The sequence below is a fragment of the Actinia tenebrosa genome, unplaced genomic scaffold (genome assembly GCF_029948245.1).
Source record: "Actinia tenebrosa isolate PJP-AT-01 unplaced genomic scaffold, QUT_ActTen_1.0 PGA_scaffold8__29_contigs__length_14323225, whole genome shotgun sequence".
NCBI lineage: Eukaryota > Metazoa > Cnidaria > Anthozoa > Actiniaria > Actiniidae > Actinia > Actinia tenebrosa.
The window spans coordinates 8,672,173-8,692,952 of record NW_028292585.1 but is presented as its reverse complement, the minus strand read 5'-3'; the positions used below and the strand labels follow the sequence as shown (position 1 = coordinate 8,692,952).

The 20,780-nt window shown below is 36.6% G+C and overlaps 2 protein-coding genes across 2 annotated transcripts; both read right to left on the bottom strand.

Moving 5' to 3' along the window:
- Positions 1-521: 521 nt before the first annotated feature.
- On the bottom strand, positions 522-12,731 carry LOC116300185 (polypeptide N-acetylgalactosaminyltransferase 2). The gene is made up of 15 exons (XM_031708993.2): positions 12,401-12,731; positions 9,994-10,184; positions 8,918-9,016; positions 8,037-8,104; positions 7,599-7,664; positions 6,725-6,846; positions 6,247-6,334; positions 5,463-5,550; positions 5,028-5,131; positions 4,384-4,510; positions 3,913-4,005; positions 3,721-3,804; positions 2,845-2,974; positions 2,377-2,496; positions 522-2,283 (listed from the first exon to the last, which is right to left on the bottom strand). The coding sequence occupies exons 1-15, from the start codon at positions 12,629-12,631 to the stop codon at positions 2,134-2,136; spliced, it is 1,761 nt and encodes a 586-aa protein (XP_031564853.1). The 5' UTR covers positions 12,632-12,731; the 3' UTR covers positions 522-2,133.
- Positions 12,732-13,910: 1,179 nt separating this feature from the next.
- On the bottom strand, positions 13,911-19,858 carry LOC116300205 (uncharacterized). Its single transcript, XM_031709020.2, has 6 exons — positions 19,300-19,858; positions 18,378-18,570; positions 17,247-17,443; positions 16,268-16,427; positions 15,349-15,497; positions 13,911-14,537 (listed from the first exon to the last, which is right to left on the bottom strand). The coding sequence occupies exons 1-6, from the start codon at positions 19,824-19,826 to the stop codon at positions 14,450-14,452; spliced, it is 1,314 nt and encodes a 437-aa protein (XP_031564880.1). The 5' UTR covers positions 19,827-19,858; the 3' UTR covers positions 13,911-14,449.
- Between the last annotated feature and the right edge of the window lie 922 nt (positions 19,859-20,780).

Below are 20,780 nucleotides of genomic sequence, written 5' to 3'. Positions count from 1 at the left end.
CATCTGGACGTGATCGTTGAGGTTATTCATCTGCAATTGTCAACAAAGACGCGAAGTCGAATAATGTTGTCAAATGCCACAATTTTGCACCATCTCGTGATGGCAACCATGGCAGGAAATATTATATAAAATCATGAATCCCGACTGCAATCAACAATTTTCAAGGGAACATAATGTTATGTGAGATTTCTGGCCTAACCTGGTTTCTACTAATGCTGCATTATCAATAAAAGCCGATATACAACGGACAAGTGCTACTTTAGTATAATAAATATTTGCCAAACTAAAGGTCATGCAAATGAAGAAATAGTTGATTACATCTTTGTTTTCCCCCCCTGATTTTCAGATCATTGAATTTTCTATGTGACAACAACTAAAATAGTAAACAACTTATCTAATTTAGGTGACGTCAGCTATTTAACTGTTTGACTAAATTCACTCTAGTTTCATGTCCAATAGTACAATGTGTCTGATACATCAAAATAAAGAGCTCCAAAGACTAAATGTTCTTTTCTTTAAAATTATTTAAAAATTCAAAAATGGTTTTAATATCAAATATCATTTATACAAATCTAGTTCACATATTTTGGTATTATTTCATTACAGATGCTAGAGTGATTTTACTTATTTATTTATTTATTTTTATTAAATACTAAAGTTAGAAGTACAAACAGATAGTTAAATAAGTACTGACTTTACAAAAAATAACAAAAGCATAAAATACAGGGGGGGGGGGGATGCAAAGGGCGGCTTAACAGAAATAGTTTGTTTGTGAAGAAACAGTAATGATGAAAAGGTAAATTATACACTGTGAAAAGATGAAAAAACTTACTGACGTTTCGGATGCTAGTCCTTTGCCTTTTTTACTCCGACGAAGGACTAGTTTTTTCATCTTTTCACGGTGTATAATTTACCTTTTCATCATTACTGTTTCATTAGAAACACCGACGCAGCTCACACTAGTTTTTAGCTAGTTATATCTTCTTGTGAAGAAACAGTAAACAATCAGTGCATAGTAGTAGAATGTTTTCTTTTGTTGTACTTTAACTGTAAATCATTAGGATGCAACTTTGTTGGCTAAATAAAAACACTCTTTATGCCACTGTTTTCATTACTACGCTCTGGTCAAGACTACAGTCGTAACATGAAAGTCAGGTAATAAGCTGCTGACAATCTGAGATAAACATCATTTGTGAGGGATCCAGTTATTAAAAAAGTTTGCTCTATGAAGAATGATTTGCCATGGTGCTAGTTATAGAACGATGTATTTAATTATTCTTAAGAATATTATTTTCCATATTAAAAATTTATCCAATTTAAATCAATTTTATTACATAATCACGAAAACGTGACAATATGTTCTTTGCTAATGATGCTGTTACTTTTGTTTTGTCAAATGACTCTTTCATCCATTCAATGAAGATATAATTATTTTAAATGTTCATGACCATATTATATGATCTCACTTGTACTGGCCGCATATAATTGATCCAGCAAGTTATAAAATACCTATTCTTCGATTGCACATTATGTCGTCGCGGCCATGTTGGTGCCATTTAAAAAAATTTCCAGGAGGCTAGAGTTGGTTATTTTTGGTATGCAAGATGCAATTTAAAAAAATTTATAAGAATGAAAGTCTAAAATAAATTTAAAAAGATCTTTGTATTTAACAACATTTTCTAACGTTTTTGACCTTGATTCTTTTGGCATACGTTTTTGATATGTTTTGCTTGAATAAACTTTCAATGTTTAGCCGTGCTGGCAAGTGCTTACTGCTCATTAATGTACCTCCATGATCATTGCTGTCATATTTATTTACTTGACTTTTGCAAAGTCTGCAGCCCTTTGTGTATCTTGACTCCCGTGCTTTGCTTGAATAAAATCTCCTCGGCAGACAAAAAAGTTCGACTTGGGCGAGTCTAATATTTATGAATACTTGGTCAGTTACTATCAACTGGAAGTCCTTTTTCCATGCCATCACAGTGACAATCAGTAGTTTTGTACAGTCCATTTTATGTGATGCAAGACGGCCATGATAATTCTTTCACTCAAAAAATTTCCAAGTAGGTGATGTCATCTTGGCATAGGTAATAAAGTTAGCTAAATTTGAACAATTTACCAAAATGTTATATCCTATAAACTGACTTCAAATGCCCAATGTTGAGAATAATTATCTGAGCAAGTATTCAGTATAAGTCCATTTTCTTTTACTTTGTCGCTGTCAAGACATAATCCAGACTTCTTGTGCCGTAACCTATTGATATCTTTTTCATATTCCCAGTGCTGCAGAAACAAAAAAAAAATAAATCAAACTTGCGATTTTCAAGTCTCTGTAACAAGAGTTGAGCTTTGCAGCCGACTTAACCTATAATTTACCTGAAGCATTTCATTATCATTACATTCTTGTAATAAAGGTGCTTCCTGAGAATTAGTACTAGAAGCTGTTAAACATGCTGATTCATGCTTTAATAGAGAACTCTTGGTCAGGGACCACATCTGAAATAGTAGCAAAACAAATGTGTTATTAAGAACAGGCTATTTGTGTCCTAGAGGCCCTTGTATTCTAAAGACTTCAGTCAATAAAACATTTTATCTCCATTACTCTTCCCATCCATTCCTTTCTAATTTTTCTACCCATTCTGTCCTGCCATACCAACCCTATCCCACTTGAGTCTACTTCCATTACTCTTCCCTTCCATTTCTTTCTACTTTTTCTACCTTCTATATATATGTCCTGTTAGTACTTCCATACCTGTTCTAAACTACTCTACCTTTCTTTCATTCATTCATTTTCTTTCTTTTTTCTTTACATCCTTTTCTTTCCTCTTGTGGGAATGTACCAACCTGGTTTCCACCACCACCATGGCACTCATACAGACCAACATTTTGTCCAGTTAAATGGCCCAGCGTATCGATACACTGACTACCCTGCTTGATCTCACCAAAAGCTTTTGTATCATCATCATGAGGAACCCTGGATTCAAAAATAAAATTAATGCATGATTTGATTTAGGAAAAAGTTAAAGTATAGCATCTTGCCTCACTATTCTCTTGCAGTGCGTCTGTGTACAATTATACTCAGGGTTGCCTTTATTAATACTCTTAAACCATCCCATTCCTCCTCTGTACCAGGGTACTGCAATCATTGAGTAGAAACTATAATTTTTTTTGGAAATTCCATTGAGGAACTAGAGATTGTGTCATTCAGGTTTCTGTTATAATAGCCTATGCCTTACAGCTTGTAAACATATATATCTTTTAAATCCATATCTGTAATATCACTGGCATTAATAAATTTATCTGGAGATTAAAGATCTAGTTACATCTTATTAAGGACTAGATAAAAATTTTCATTGATGACATACTGCATATGAGGGAGTTCAGGAGAGAAATATAAGAACACAAATGAATAAAAACAACATCAGGCTCTTAACTTTATTATTTTGTTTATCATACATTAAAAAAAGGAAGGAAGGAAGGGAGGGAAGGAGGTAGGGAGGGAGGGAGGGAGGGAGGGAGGGAGGGAGGGAGGGAGGGAGGGAGGGAGGGAGGGAGGGAGGGAGGGAGGGAGGGAGGAAGGACGGAAGGGAGAGAGGAAGGAAATTGAAATGAAATATTATGGTTTTTCTTATTATCCACATATATGTCAACCCACAAGTTGTAATATTAACATATGCCTAATATTAACATATGCCTAATTTAATATCCTGCCAGACTTACTTGAGTTCTGGGTAAACATTCTGTACAAACCACTTGAAGGGTTTGCATTTCAGCTTTTTTCTGAGCTCTAGACGCTGTTCAATGCTAAAATGATTGGGGATAAGAAAACAAAGATATTGAAATAAATAAAACTGTGAAACATTAAATGTGATTTCATACATTTCATAAAGAATATCCATAATGAAAACTTACTTTCCATAGGGTGTATTCTTGGCATATGGAACAGCTGCGTAATAATATTTTTTATACTCATCCATCCACACTTCTACAGCTCTTCTAGTATTTCTGGAGGAAAAAATCAGGTTGAAGGTTTCATATTGGTAGAATAAAAATGATTAAAAAATTGAAAAATTACATAATTAAAAACATTTCAACCTCCAATAGCCTGCAAAGTGGTGTTTTGCGGAGGTTTACACCCTCACTCTAGCAGGTGTGCTTTTTATTGCAAAGTTTCAAATCTCATGTGATTACCTATGTTGCAAAATGCTCATTTTTCATAAGGTTGCACTTTAAAATAAGTTTGCATGATCACTTTTTGACTGCCACAGAAAACCACAAAAAACTATTAAATAAATACATGATTGCATAAATGCAGAAATTAATCAACATAATGCCAGTAGAGTTTGCAAGGCCGAGAAAAAGTATATCACCAGTAGTACTTACTTTTGAAAAATATTCATACTTCCGCCAGGAAATTTATAAGGGTGTCTATTACGGAAAACATGACCAACTCTAGAACAAGGAATGATTTCCATGGTACCACCACACTGCCAGGTTCTAAAGGATATTTCTGGATAAACATTAAAAACATATCAATTGACATATTTTTGTTATTGGCAACATTAATTATTACAGAAAAAAAGGTTACAAATGAGTAGCTGGTTAAAATAAACAGGACCTCTTGTACCGCTGATGTTCTTTGGCTGTGCCTGGTTTAACCCAATGTAACTTATCCTACCAGCACTACCCAACACCTTCCCAGCCTTGACAACACTCTGCTGAAGTTGGCCGCCCACTTGCCACACACTTCTGAAGACGAATCATTGGCCATAAGATGGTCAACCAATGATTGGTCCACAGTTTGCAAAATTTCAATAAATTGGCATGACTAGACAACTATGTAACAGTTCATTAACAACTTAACAAAACCTAATGCGAAGGTTGAACCTGGCATCCATTAGTCTAATGGCAGTCTTTTCCTGTCCTTCCATCATTCAACCTTTCATCTGGTAGAATTTTTTCCGATTATTTCAGGATTCATTTACGATTATTTTAAACTAGCATGCATCTAAAAGTTTTTTTCTTACCAAGGTTTTCACCTCCCCAGACATCCATCATCATGTCATACTTGCCCAGAGTTGCAAACCACTCTTTACCTATTGAGAAAAGTCCTCCTGCTATAACTGGGGTTCTGAAAAATACACATATTTGAAACTGAAAAGTGTGAAGACAACAGTCATTCACAAAATGCTGGGTCACTAAAAACTTAAAGCAGGGTTTGAGGGAGAGATGGCTTGGCCAAAGTTGTGTACATCAAGTAATGGAAGTTCAGGAAAATTTGAACAGTGCACACTCTTTCTTTGACCTTCTCCCCTCTTGGAATCACACACAGACACACACAAACTAAGTTACTATAGTGAATACCTCGTCCCCCATCCCCCCTCCCCCCAGGTATGGATGTCCTAATTCGAAGTACTTATATTTAGTACACAGTAGTTTCAATAATAATTATAAAAACATACTTGATGGGCATAGTAGGCTTTCCCTGCCTCTCTGAAATTATTCTGGCTGGTAGGAAGTCCCATTTGAAATTTAAATTCCATCCAAATCCTGAAAAACATTGATACAAAAAATGGTTTTCTTAGAAACTGCACATAATGTAATTTAGCATGTTTAACTTTTATTGTCTGGGATTACCCCTACATAAGGGTGGAACCTCTACATTACGGATACTAAAGGGCCAGAAAAAAGTGCCCATGATACAGAAGTGTAATGAAGAATGTATTAGTGAAATGAAAAACTTTGCTGGAACCTAAATATCTGTCCATAATATCATAGTCTGAGGTGTCTGGGTAATATGTGGGTGTATGTAACAAAGAGGTGTTCGTAAGGAGAGGTTCCACTGTGTATTTGCAGATTTCATACATGTAAAGTACATGTATGTGGGACTGGAGGGCATTTTGAGAGTAATCCAGTACTGTTCGAAAGCTGGATTTTCATTGCTCCCTAAGTAAAGTACTGCTTTTGTAAGGTTAGGTTTAGTGATATTGTTTGGATGACCAATCTATTGTTTTTTAATCCAATCATGTAACTCATTCCGAGCGGCACGGGCTGGCTCCATTTCAAGACATAGTATCTGTCACATAATACAGGTGTACCAATGAAGTGAAACCTCAGTCACCTGAGAAGATTAAAGTATTCACTCCCAACATACATTATTCCAATATTCATCTGTTATTTATTTCAGTTGGATGCCTTGTAACATTCATTTTTATCAATACTTATAATACTAAATATTTCGCACACCTCCTCTTAAATCAGATGAAGATCCCAGGTATTCAAATGTGTCCATGTTGATGACGTCTATTATTGGTGATACCACAGTTTTGGGATTCTGAAAAGATAAAACAGTAGGTAACTTAATAAAAGATTTTAAAAAGTTCTAAATGGGAATTAGCAGTGCATTCTCTATGGAGTAGCTATTTAACTTTCGAGATCTCAATAGTATTTTTGTAAAGCCGGGAAACCCAAAGGAAAGCCTTTAAATCACAAGAGGAAACCAGCAAGCAACTATACTTACATATGCCAACAAGTTCAGAAATGGAACACAGGTTACATTGGTGCGTGTGTGTGTCTTGGGGCAGGGGGCAGGAGAGAGGGAGGAGGGGAGAGGGAGGAGGGGAGAGGGAGAGGGGCTTTCTTACCACTACATTATCCCTGCTTTCAGACGACATGGTAGTCCCTAAATACAGACATTATAAAGTTGGGCTGACAATTATCGTACCTCTTTAATCCTGAGTAGTAAAGGTTCAAGCCAATTTTTACTGCATTCACAATGACTGTCCAAGAATGTCAGAACCTCCCCTTTGGCTATGTCTGCACCTTTGACTCTTGACCGAATCAAACCTAAACATGAAAACACATAATCTTGAGTACCAAGAAAACTTGGGTAATCATGTACTTCATGATTAGCCAATAGGTGTTGATCAACATGCAGCAGACTGCTGGCAGATCATTCGGGGCTCACAATAACAGCCAATCATCAATAGCTGAGCAGAATTTGAACTTGTCCATTCAAACATTTACCTGGCCAGTCATTTTGACCAGTGCCGTTAATCAAGAAACAAATATAGCTGAGCTGAAACTAATTTGGCCAGTGGTCATAAAAGGTGATTGACTGATCATTATTTAAGGTTCTGTCCTTGGTCAATAGGGACCTAAGCTGCAGGACGGCAATGTGGGTGACAACTTCGGCGAAATTGAAGGGCTTCAACCTTCTATTGTATTACTATTTTGTGTTTACCTAGTATTTTACTCAATAAACATCTCCCTTTTAGAGTGAAATGTCGTCTTTTGGGAGCGCTTTACTTATAACGAAAATCAGCAAAGATAAGCTTTTGGTAGCCGTTCTCTTTAGTACGTGAAAATAGGACAGTTTACGTCTTACTTTCAGCATAAGACGGCAATGATGCATAGTATTTCGTACATTCCAACGAGTATCTATTGAATAGCGCAATTAGTGCTATTGTATGTTTGCCGTCTGCGTCGTCATTGCTGTCCTGCAGCTTAAGGTCCCTAATATTTCACCAACACTTCACACAACAGCATTTGGCAAAGCAACAGCAACACTTAAAAAAGCAATAATCTGACATATTTACCTTCTCGTTTTTGATTTCTGATGAGTTTAACCTTTGGTAGTCTAAGAAGCTCTTTGCCATCCTCAGCTGTGAACAAAGACAGTCAGCACCTTAATATTATCTCTCTTCTTAATTTATTTCTATATAATTGTCAACATCGATTCAATAATAATTAATAGACAAAGTGAGTGAGCATGCATCCTCTGCTCTCATTGATTAGAAAATCTAAAACAACATTGAATCTAAAACTTTTTTGACCTTATCACCGTGTCACATGTTTAATTACCCTAAGGCTTGTGAAACGAAACCTCCGATCAACTTAAGACTATTTTACTAAATATATCAAATTCGTAATTTTGGGCTACCTGTGTTTGGTGATCCACAGGTAACCCAAACATTTGCTTGGAAATACAACAATATACATGTAGGTACATGGACTGAAATTGTTTTGCTACTTACGGTCATCACTAAAATCATCCACCAAAATGATTTCTTTGAGAAGCTTTGGTGGGCTTTTATTGATGGTGCTGTAAATAAATAAAATATATCATGAATAATTTTCCAGTTTGATCATGATTATATTTATCTTTTTTAAAAGCCTAAATTCTGGTGGCAACATAGTAGTACAAGTTTTTTAACAACTTAATGGGACTTCTCATTATTTATCACAAAAAATTTTTTTCCCAATAGACCAGTTTCAAATTCTAAGTCACCGCTGTGTTCCTTGATTACAGACTCATTTGCACAGGGTTAGCCTCGTATCAGTGTTTAAATATTCACAAATACCAACGGTAAAGTAAAGAATCCACAACTTCAACAATACAAACACTTTGAAGCTCGACGGACCTTGACTGCAACACGTGAATATTCTGCACAAACTCAAGGCTAACCCTGTGCAAATGAGTCTGTAATCAAGGAACACAGCGGTAATTTGGAATTCTAAACGGGTCTATTCAGATCATATCTAACCAATGCTTTGGTAGTGAAATTATACCTCTTTACCTTGGGTGTAATTATTGTTTCCCATTCAGACCACATACGTGTCATTCCCCAGAATTCTTCTTTTCATTGTTGAACTGCTGCACATGATAAGCTGAATATAGATACAACTCAAACAAAGAATCTTACAAATAAGATTCTTCATTTGAGTGGTATTCAAATGCATGTGTCTTCTCTTGTTCAACCATTAAACGAAGAAATAATACTATAGGGAATGACACCTGGAGGTCTGAAATGGAAAAACTATATAAAAATTATATCCATAGGAAAGAGGTCTATTCACTTATACAGCTAAATTATTTTTCTACCAAACAAGTACAAAAAAAAGACCTTCTACAAACCTGACAACTGTGCGAAGAAGTGCACTTCTACCTTCATTATGGAAACAAATAATAACAGAGGTTGTTGGCAAATCATCTGGCCAAACTGTCTTCTGGCATCTGAATAAAGCAATGAGTAAAACATGCTTGAAACTCCTAATTTCATCAAACATTGAAACAAACTTTGTACCGATCAGTTCAGTAAGTCAGCTGACATCAACAGCCACCCATAGATCAAGTTTGAGAATGTTGTATGTTACGTTTTTTCTTTTTACGAAGGGGAACTGAAACTATTATTGGTATAGAGTTGGTAGTGTAGGTTGGTAGAATGTCGGTTTCATTCAGTATAAATGGCTTGAGTTTGATGGTGTTAATATAATAATTAGAGTGAAGGCATTTAACCTGTTAAATAAAAATTATTAGTCAACGTGTAAAAATCAAATAGACACAAAAGAAAACAATGGAATTAGGGACTACTAATTTGTATTAGTTTAATATCTATTCCACAGGTTTAATGACTTCACTCTAATATATTTATATTAGAAAAAGAAATCTGCCTAACACCGACTAGTTTGACAGACATTTGAATCTTTATCATAATCTTAATTGTAGTCTATAAAACACCAGTTTAATAAACTAGTTATTTACTGAGGGGTTAATAGATCTCTAACATTGTTTATTTAAAAAATCTGATTGACATTTGATTGACAGGTTGAAGATAACTTGATGATGGATCGCTGGTGGCCTGCCTGAGTTGTAATAAATAATTGTTATTTTATCTCTGAAATTATTCAAAGGCATTTCCAATCTTTGTCAGAAAAATGTCAATTGTCAAATGTCAAAAATCTGATTGACATTTGATTGACAGGTTGAAGATAACTTGATGATGGATCGCTGGTGGCCTGCCTGAGTTGTAATAAATAATTGTTATTTTATCTCTGAAATTATTCAAAGGCATTTCCAATCTTTGTCAGAAAAATGTCAATTGTTTGTTAATATAATGTACCTTTACAGTATGCGGGTCGATTTGGTAGAAATACAAATACATGTACATGTTTTATAATCTAATAAGAATAAGAAATAAAGGATTCACTTACTCTGGGTCTCTAACTTCTGGTACTTGTCTGTCAAAAGCTACTTTATCACTGACTTTTAAATTATAAGCATTTCTTGCATAAGCATCTTCTCCTTCCTTGAATCCATTTTTTGACATATAAGCCACAGGATCAAGGTCGCTGATTTTACGTGCATCATATATATACTCAACATCAACTACATCAGCTTTGTTCTGAAAGTTGAAGAAAAGGACATCATGGTTTAGGACTATTGGCAGTGCTTGGAGAATGGCAGCTTGTTGTTTTGTCAAGCACTTATCAAAAATATTCTCTCCGACCACCCACCACTCCGAACTCTTTAAGGAGTGTAAGACATTTAAGAGTTTAAGACATGCTAAATATATCCACCTTTTAGGTGCGACTAGTGCTAGGGGGCAGTGGACACTGGTCTGGTTGCCATGGTTATCTCTGCAAATGAGCTGGTTAGTTATGTTCAGCCCTTGCAGCCTTGCACTCAACCCAAACTCATCACTATGAAAGTTTTAGCAATCTCTAGGAGCTGGTAAGGGAATTTCCCATTAGGTTTGCCACACATTTTCTAGGAGGATGGTACATACTGTCATTTTGTATTTCTAAAGTGGGAGGGACATCACAGATCATGCTAGTCAACACCCTCCTAGATATTACTCCATTCCAGGTTAACACAAAGCATCTACCAGGCCTAGGTACCACCCAACCTACATAGTCATACCCATTAATATAAACCCCATGAGAGCTAAGAGTTTTCCCCAAGAAGATGACAGCAGGATACTGGCCAGGCCTATAGGGATTTCAACTCTTAACTATACACAGTAGTCCTCAAGTCTGGTAGGCCACAATGTACTACAAGTCTCTTACTACCAAAAGAATTTACTAAAAAATTTTGTATGGGTCATTTAACATTTTTGCAGATGTTTATAGAGCAATTAACTTTCTTAGTAGTAAAAAAAGCAAAAACATCATATGACAATAGCTGTTATCACAGTTAAGCAAGCAATGAGATATTATTTTGAAAAGAATTCATAAAAGTGAGGCTATCAGGTCGATACAATGCTTGTTGTCTCATTTGCATGCATCCATACAGTTCTTTGACTAAACATCGTTGATTGATCGGCTTCATTCCTACGCGCCTAGACCGAACAGGATCATGGGGATAATTAATTCACAGTTACTAGCTGCTGCATAATATGTTATCTAACATGTCTTGAGCTCACTGTTTTCAATCCCATTCAATTTGCTAAAACCATGCCTCGAGCATACGGCGGAGATTTAAACTGTCGAGCAGTTTGGATGATGCAAGTCCTAGGTAATTTACCCGTTATCCTTTTCGGTCTAGGCGCGTAGGGATGATCCGATCAACAACAACGTTTAGTCAAAGGACTGTATATAAAATCTGCTTTTTGGTTTTACCTCCCACATTATTTTGAGAGATGGCTTTCTACCTGTTAATGTTCATGTGAATCACCCACCTTGATCAACACATCAAGCTAATGCTGTGATAATCAAGATAAGCCATGGTTACATCATTTCCCTATCTTTTATTAATTTAAAGCAAAAAATCTCTACACTCTAATATACTTATACATACTAGGCTTTGTAAAGCTTTCAAAGCTTAGAGAAAAACCTTTTAATCCATTTTGGATAGTAATCTAAACATTTTTATGTGTTTGTTGATATTTCTAAATGTGGCTAAATATATATATAACTTCATGCTGTGATAGGATAAGTTAACAGAATATTATCTTCAGAATGAAAAATAGGAGGACTTCACAGCTGTCTATACCTTGTTTAGAAAGCAAAAATTATTTCTTAAAAGTGAATGCTAAGAAGAAGTCTAAATAGATCATGAAATAAAGAAATAAATTTAGAGGATAAAAAACTATCACTAGATTTTTTTGGCCTAAAAAATCTATTAAAAAAAAAGAAGAAAAAGGGAAAATAGAAAAAAAGGAAAATGTGATAAGGAAGGTGGGAGTATAGCCAGATCCCATGGTAGTTCTTTAAAATAACTGATTATTTATTTAAAAGGGAATGTTATGATACAAATAAACGCAAACAATTAGGAAAGTGTAAATTCATTAAGGTGATTCCAAGGCGCTTCCCAAAACAGTGGTTTTCAAAAGACAAAAAAACTATCAAGCTTCTTAATAGTCACTTAAGTTCCAAATTAATTTGTCACTCCCTTCCTCTTGCTATTCGTTATTGCCCGAAGGTAGGAAGAAATAAGTGTTCTTGAATCTAAACCATTTCCTCTTTCCTCCAACTACACGTCACGACCAGCAGCAATCAAATTATGGATTTTAAGCCAGACAACAATATTCTAATGAGACTAATTTGAAAACTGAAACCACAAGCTAGTGAAAATCATAAATAAAAAAGCAACGGGATTTTTCATGAACGCTAGACTTACCAATATACTTCGTTTATCTTTCTCTTGGTCTTGGCTTCGTTTCGTGTCTTGTTTTAGTCGAATATCATCGGCATCTTGATTTTTTCGTAGTAAGCTTAAGCTCAAATCGTCTTCGTATTGGTTTGAGTCTTCATCTTTACCAGAAAGATGCGTTAAGAAATAAGTCATTCCGACTACCCAGACTAAAATTAGGCAAACTAGAATTAGTCTCCTGCGTCTAAGTAGCTTCATTTTGTGTTTGTTATTGATTTAATTGCAGGATCCAGCCTACAAAGAATTAAGAAAGTTCAGGAGAGTTCATGACCAGTGTCTTGTGCTACGTGGAATGCATGGCTTGATTACGACTTTGTAACCTAGCACGGGATACCCGCGGGATGTTTACGGGATCACGCATCCGACCCACACACGAATCGAGGTCCACTTGTTCAGATTGTCGTTTCATTAATTAACATGAATTGACCTTCAATTATTCTAACAACCCCAAAACTCGATAGAAAATGTTTTGTTAATTGGATATTGAACATTTGAGAGTAGTACTAGTATGATGAATGGGTTATAATCGAGTTTACATTTAGAAAGAGTAGCTGTCTGATGTCTGTCAACGGGCCGACTGATATTTGACACTGACTATACTGACTACAAGAGTTTCAATCAGTTCCCGGTCACGTTTTAAAACCAAATGCAACACTAACAAAAAATAGATATCTAAGAAAAGGGGTAAAATGGGAGCTGGTTTTCACCTTTTTGGCTGGATAGGACCCCCCCACTGGATCCGCCCTTGACTGCCCTTGCATATGATCTGAATTTGGATGGCAAAGTTCTAAGAAACGGTTTGAACTATGAAACATCTTGTCCTCGAAGATTGGTAACAGTCCAACGTTGCCAGTCTTGACTAGAGAGATGCTGCTTGAGAAGCAGGCACAAGCAGAGGAGAACAGAAACAAGCAACTTGAAAAGAAAAGACAAGTCGCAATGAAGTTTTAGCAAGCGAAGGAGAGAAAGTTAGACAACGAAGAAAAAAATTGAACAAAATAACCCAAAAGCTTGCAAAGGCTGCTGAAAACAGACAAGCTCAGCAGGAAAACGTCAAGGCGAAAGCAAAAAATCATTTAACAAAACGCGCAGCAAAATAAATGACGCACAGAATTTTGCAAGCACACAAGAGAAGCAGGAACAAAGTGAAAGAAAAATGAATCAAGTGAAAGAAAACAGTGAAAAAATTGCTAGAAAGGCTGTAAGCAAACAGCGACAACGTGAACCGCATGCACAGAAAGTGAAACAAAGAGTTATCAAGCAAATGGAGGAAGAGAAAGACTGCGTGCGCATGTTTGATGGTCTGGAAATCGATGCTCATTTTTATGCAACGGAAAGCGAGAGTGACAAAGAGGACTTGTGGGATGCTGGATTCTGGGACAAGAAAGTCTAAAGATCACGGAATATATGGTCTTCAAAGCAATATGGGAGAGTATCGCTAAATTAATTGACATTTAAAAAGCAAAATATGAAGAAATATGAATTATATATTTTATTCTGCATGTTGAACATTTTTATAATATAATTTTCAATAAATTTAATACTAATTTATTTTATCACTTTTTTATATGTAAAATTATAAATGTTTTATTAATAAATAGGTATACTTCACAGAAATGCAAATATAATGAGCCACGTTTAATTATAAATAACATGTGAGGCATACAAAAGTTTTATCTGCCACGAAATGGCTGTATTTTACAATCCTCCCTCTCTCTGTCTCTCTCTGTCTCTCTCTGTCTCTGTCTCTGTCTCTCTCTCTGTCTTTGTATCCAAAAAGCACTATTATATTTATTTACCTACAATAAAACTGTACTACAATGGAGTGAAGCTGCTCATACATCGTTGAATTCCGGCCAGCGGTACATAAAAAGGTCGAAAATATGAAAAATGAATACGAACAATTCGTATGTCTGTATGAAGGAATCAACTGCGTCTATCAAAATAATGATACGAACGCCATCAATAACCATTTTTTTGAACCGTCAAAGGTTTTCTTTAATGATTCAAGACGTCTTAATGATTTCCACCTTCAAACGGTTCTTGCAGTAAAGGGCTTGTTTCTGATAATCTGTCTGTAGATGCTGCAGCTTTTTCAGGCTCACTGGAATTAAAAAATAATAAGTAAAAAAAATATAAGTTTGAATTTTAATCACCGATCTAACTGATGAGCTATAGTCAGCGGCTGAGGATAGCAAAGCAACCTTTGCACTAAGTCCACCAAACGTCCAGTCATTTTGAGCTAATTTTCCCAGATATATTCGTGATGATTTGACTTTTTACAAGGATCCTGGGTTGACGTCATCGTTTCGTGATTTCAATATTGAGCACCTCGTCAACCAAAAGAGATATCAATGAAGAAAGTAAAGGCCATTCTTATATATATCATAAGGACTTTGAAATCTGGAAGAGATCCTGTATGCTTGATAGGCACTTTAAATGCAATAGACAATTAGTCCTTTACAACCATCGGTGGGGGCGATCGGTATATCCAGTAACACTTAATTGCAAAAATCATTGTCGGGTTCAAAACATAGAACATAGAAGCTGAGACGAAAAAATATTCTGGGAAATGACATAATATATCTTCTGATGTATCCATTTGAGATACACAGTCGATATTGAATCCGACAGTTTTAAAAAATCTCCATGCTTTCTGTTAGTGCAACATGCAGTTTATGGGCATTCTACGCGAGTCATATCACTAGATATACTTCCCATGTACCATTACGGTCTCAGCTCTCTAGCTCTGGAACAGGGTATATGAAATCACGCTCTTTCCTCTCTGGAACAGGGTTTTCAGCGATCTTGCTCTGGAACAGGGTATGAATTTCAGTGATTTTTACTCTGGAACAGGGTCAGGGTTCAGAGGGCTCACCCCCCCCCCCCCCCCGGGAATTGAATACTATATTTACCCAGTATTATAAAAATAGATAGAAGGAACCATGACGACGAGACCAGCAATGTTAAGCCATACTGTAATAGACACTTCTGGATGCCAATGGAAGGATGGTTGTTCTTTAAAGAGAGTCCAGAACAGAAAACCAAGTGGAGTTACTACTGCCTGCAAGTACGACACGATGACGTAAAGAAGATCAGAGAAGAGAAATTTACAATACGTTCACAGTGCTTTGTTGTGGTATGTCTGCTAAATACACCAGTTTGGCATTCCATGCATATCGCTGTTTTTGAAGACCACATTTGCACAGGACTAGCGTCGTTTACAAGTCCGTGGGATATCAAAACATTGTTATTAATTAACTTGCGTATTCCGCTTCACATTTCAGTTGACTTTTGCAAATGATCAGCTTTTAAACGAGACTAAACCTGTATAAATAAGTCTTAAGTCATATAACTAAAGGTGCTGACACACGATGCAACATTGCACGCAACATTGCAAGCAACAAATTTGAATCGGGGTGACACACATTGCAACAAAATCACGCAACATTGCTTGTGTCAGCCTGCTTTGTTAAGATATTTGGTCGGCAGTCATAATTTTGGTTCAAGCTGATTGGCTTCAAAATGTTGCAGTTGATGTTGCAGCCATGATCACATGATAAAATTTGTTGCGCGCAATGTTGCAAGAGTAGAGCGCGATTCAACTTCAAATTTGTTGCATGCAATGTTGCGTGCAATAAGTTTGGGTTAGACACACACTGCAACAGTCCTGTTGCGTGCAATGTTGCATCTAATGCTGCACCGTGTGTCAGCACCTTAAGTGGTATCGAATTACCGAATGACAAAATTAAAGGAACTGTTACCAAATCAAGCAGGCAAGCAGGCAAGCAGGCAAGCAGGCAATCATTACTCCAAAAACCCAATAGTACATACCGATATAATTGCCAATAAGGTAGCTCCTTCACAATATCGCAAAAGATTGGCCGTAACAATGACATACGAACAATTTGAAACTATGAAGAGAAGTGCGTATAAGCCAGGATAGAATGAACATTCACTGAGCCCAATGGAACATCTTGCACCAAACAAACAACTGGAATTTGAAACAAAACAAAAAAACAAAACAAAAAACAATCAATTCTTCTATTTTTTAAGGGCCTTATCTTTGCGGGTTCTTCAGTCTTTCTTCCTCCAAGAAAACTACGATTACACAATCGATATTTGTTTCAGCCCCGATACACTGTGCAACTGCTACATCAAAAGATATACACCGCAATTTTTCAAAACTAAGGACACTGAAAAGAACGCTACACCCAACGTTACCGAGAAAATTGTGCTGCGTCGAACTCTACAACGTTGCGCTCAACTATAGTTCCATCATGACATGTGCTGCCAGCCAACGAAATTATTTTTGGCCAGAACTTGAGTAGATTTCCTTAGTTTATACTTTTTTGCAGGAAAAATAGCTAGGTGCGACATCCCTCTAAAATCTCATTGTGCACAACAGTTGCATAAGTCCGGGCTTTTCCTTAATTCTCTTGAGTCCCACCTTCCTGCTTAAGTGAACACTTAAGTGAGCATTGGACTTGATAAAATATACCGTATGCATAAATGTAGCATTAAACCAACTTGTTATGATTTTAAAAAGCAACTCAAGACATATCTTTTTAGGTTAGCTTATTTTAAGTATAGATCTTTTTAGAATTTAGTTTTTTTGATTAAATAGTTGTCTATTAGTTTTTTGATCGTACTTGTAAACAACGCTTTGAGCACAAGGAAAGGCGCTTTATAAATAAAAATAATAATAAAGTTATTATTATTACCAACTTATTATGAGATGTAACCAGCTAAAGAGTATGACCTTAAGAGGGCAATAGGGGCGCTAAGAGGTTCTTTGAGTTCCACTACTTACTTTGAAGCAACCTTTTGAATGCTATCAACGTTTCCAAAGAACGGAATGGCATCTACCCAGAATGATACCAAAAGAACAAGAAACTGAAATACTGTCATCATGAACATCAGGTATAATAAATCCACCTTGGTCTTGGAGAACGAGTGTTGGAATTTAACAAGATTTTCTTGCATGACGTTAGATAATGAGGCAAGAACCTGTAGAAAGAATCAGGAATAATGGCAAAGGAAAATAAAATAGTTGAGCAGAAACAGGTGGGGTTTGGAACTCAGGGACCAGTATATGCCAATTATGTCATCATCATCACCAATATTTATCTTATCAAATTCTGAAACAACCTTTGAGTTGATCTAATATATGGTTAACTCAATGACTTGCACCAATAGGTCACGTGATCCTACCCCCTTAAGTTGAGCAGCTATGACAAAATAAACACCAGAAATGATGAGAGCACCTCGACGTAAGTAAGAAGGCAAAGTTTCAGCTCATTAACAATTAAATTAAACAGTAAAAAATGACATTGAATATAAAATTTACTGTTTTACGAGGATTTTTATGGGAAGATGCTCTGGCTGCCAAGTGCTTACCAGCCAACACTTTTCCCATATGAATCCAGTGGGGAATATTGGGCTCAGATACCCAGGTTACATTAAGACAAGCGTTCTGCACATGCAATGAATTAATTCATTGTTTTATCAGAGGTTAAAGGAATAGAATAGAATAACACATGACAGAAGATTGGAACAACGTCTGACTCAGAAAAATCTGAGCCCCAGATGGTAAACAAACCCATGACCCTCTAGATACTAGTCGGATGCTCTAACCACTGAGCAACACGAGACTCTATGGTTGACAAGGGTACAATGGGTGAAGCATATACGGACCACATCACGCAGCCACACAGTCAGAATAAATCAGCAGCCCAGCTCTAACTGCATCACCATAGAGTCTCCAGTAGCTCAGTGGTTAGAGCATCTGACTGAGTCATACGTTGTTTCTGTTCCAATCTTCTTTCATATGTTATTTATCAGAGGTCCACTAAAATTAATAGGCAGTGGCCATAGCTAACAAACCTTTGATCCTTATTTTGGAAGCTAATGAATTCCCGTTCAACAGAAATAAGGTACTTACGTATCCAAGCATGAAGCACAAAGGCCAAAGAATCCCTGCAAGGCCACTTGCTCCACCTTCATCTTTATTCTTGTTATGTCTTGGGTCAATGTTAGGAAAGATTGACGGCAGAAGACAAACAAATAGTGACAGCACTGTTGCTACAGCACACACCAGCTTCCTTTTTGTTGGTCGTTTCTTTAACAGGAACAATCTGCGGTAAGATGATGAGATTTATTAGCATTTTATCAGGACGATGGGCTATGGGATGTCCAGCAAAAAAAAAACAAAAAAAAAACCTGTCCTTTATTCACAAGGGTAGCACTTAATAGCCAGTGGCTAACAAACCTGTGGCCCTCATTCCGTGATTGAATTGGAATTTAGGAGTTGATTTTTGTGTAGGGAGGAAAACCGGAGAACCCAGAAAACCCTTGAAGCACAGGAGAGAACCAACAAACAACTCTACTCGTATACAATGCCGAACCCAGCGGGACTCGAACTCGGGTCGCATTGATGAGAAGCGAGTGCACACACCGCTACGCCACCCCTGCTTCCCTAAAAAATAAAAATAATAATAAAACAAAATAAAATAAAATAATAATAATAACAATATGGCTTGGAGGCTTTATGTCATGAATCAGTTGACAAGTCATCCCAATGAGTCCATTAAATATTTCTAGTCTATATGATATAGCTAGCTCCTATATAGAAATATTGTAGTTTGCTTTATTCCCATACCCCTTCTCCACTTTCTCTGCCTCACACAAACACACCTTGACTATGGACCAAAGGTTTTATTGTGTGTGTTTTTCAATTTGCACTGTAATAGTAACAAACCCAAACCCTCAGGTCGCACCTAAACCCTCCCCTCCCCCCATCCCCGAACCCCTCTTACGATCCCCAAGCAAGAAAGGCTTACGTAATTTATTTAGAATCCGTTTACCTTAACAGTAGTGTAGATGGGATAGAAACATTCATTAAAATTGCTTGTAAATACGGAGCAGTCCTAGTACCACTTGATCCATACACAATAAATATCGCACTTACAGCACACGACAAGCCAACAAAAAAGATCTTCTTGTGCGAAATCCTGCGATCATATTTACGAAAATTGTTAACGAGACTTTTGCCCACCAATGCAATACCGAAGAAGATTGAGAACGAAAATCCCGAAAAAATCAGAACGAAATATTGATCCATGAAGGGTTTGGTCTGGCTGAATGATGTCCTGTTGAATGAAGAAATGTTTATGTATCGTATTGCTCCTTTGAGGCCTGCAGAATCTATCCATAATGGCAAGGTGACCTTCTGACCAACTTGGCTTAAAATGATTACGAATGCAAAGAAAAGAGTCTGAATTTTAAACTTGATGTTGGATTTCCGTTCCTCGATTGTGTAAGAACTAGAATTTTCACTTTGTATGGTATCATTGTGGTCAATAAAGTCATTTTTCTGCGTGTTTTTAACCATTGTCCACCGAAGAATCACCGAAACAGTTACGAAATACAGTTGCGGAAGAAAATTCCACAGGAAGCCCAAACACTGGGGTACGCCGAGAAGGTTAAGGTGTGGTTTTGAGAGTGTTAATGATTTCCCATTCGATTTTTTTTGGAAAGGAAGTGATACGTCTTAAATATTTTTTCAACCTTGGCAACTGGAAGGGGAACTTGAAAATATTTACGAAGTTTTTCTCTCCGGCTGTTTGAATTGTCCTACAATCAGGAACTTGAGAATGATCATTTCATTGAGACTGAGAAAGTAAAACGCAACAGTATCAGCGATACGAAGGGGAAGAAATAACGACCTCTGCTCGCAGGTTACAGTTTCTAGAGATATCAAATGACGGGAGACAAGATATCATAGTGAGGGATGTGAAATAACCAAAACGAGAATCACTAGTAAAGGGAATAACACACTGCCTGAATATTATGGAAAAACGTGAAAGCTATAATAGTGGTGTCAGGGACCATGGGATGGAGATACAGCCGATATTTGAGGGCCATTAAATAATATCATACTCATATAAATATGGATACCTGACTGAAACAAAGATATCTTATTCTTATTCAAACATGTGGTTTGAAATGGGTGAACATTTCCCAAGACGGATTAGGTCTATTGAGTGACAGGGGAGGGGGAGAATTGTATTTTATTTGAAGAAGAATTGAGATCTTTTTTTCACCATGCAGGAAATGCAAATGACCCCCGATGTACTGTTTTATAGACAGCCCACTCCCTTTAAGAAGTTCAAAATTGTGACTGACCCCTGTTTTAACCCCCTCCCCTCCCTCCCCTCTTTAATTATGAACAGTCCATGAGGAAAAAATGAGGAGAAAAAACAAAATGTAAGACACCAGATACCAGAAACAAAAATCATACTCAAGGAAATAATGAGAAAATGGTGATTAAATCCCTCCCCAGTGC

Bases quoted from the DNA above. Each gene is read 5' to 3' on its own strand.
- LOC116300185 (XM_031708993.2), bottom strand. From the start codon at position 12,631: ATGAAGCTACTTAGACGCAGGAGACTAATTCTAGTTTGCCTAATTTTA. The intron at 9,017-9,993 runs GTAAGTGAATCC...TGCTTTATTCAG, and splicing joins CCAGAAGTTAGAGACCCAGA to ATGCCAGAAGACAGTTTGGC. The intron at 6,335-6,724 runs GTACGATAATTG...TTATCTTTTCAG, and splicing joins TACTACTCAGGATTAAAGAG to AATCCCAAAACTGTGGTATC.
- LOC116300205 (XM_031709020.2), bottom strand. From the start codon at position 19,826: ATGGTTAAAAACACGCAGAAAAATGACTTTATTGACCACAATGATACC. The intron at 18,571-19,299 runs GTAAACGGATTC...ATCTTACCGCAG, and splicing joins CCATCTACACTACTGTTAAG to ATTGTTCCTGTTAAAGAAAC. The intron at 14,538-15,348 runs GTAAATATAGTA...TTTTAATTCCAG, and splicing joins ATCTATTTTTATAATACTGG to TGAGCCTGAAAAAGCTGCAG.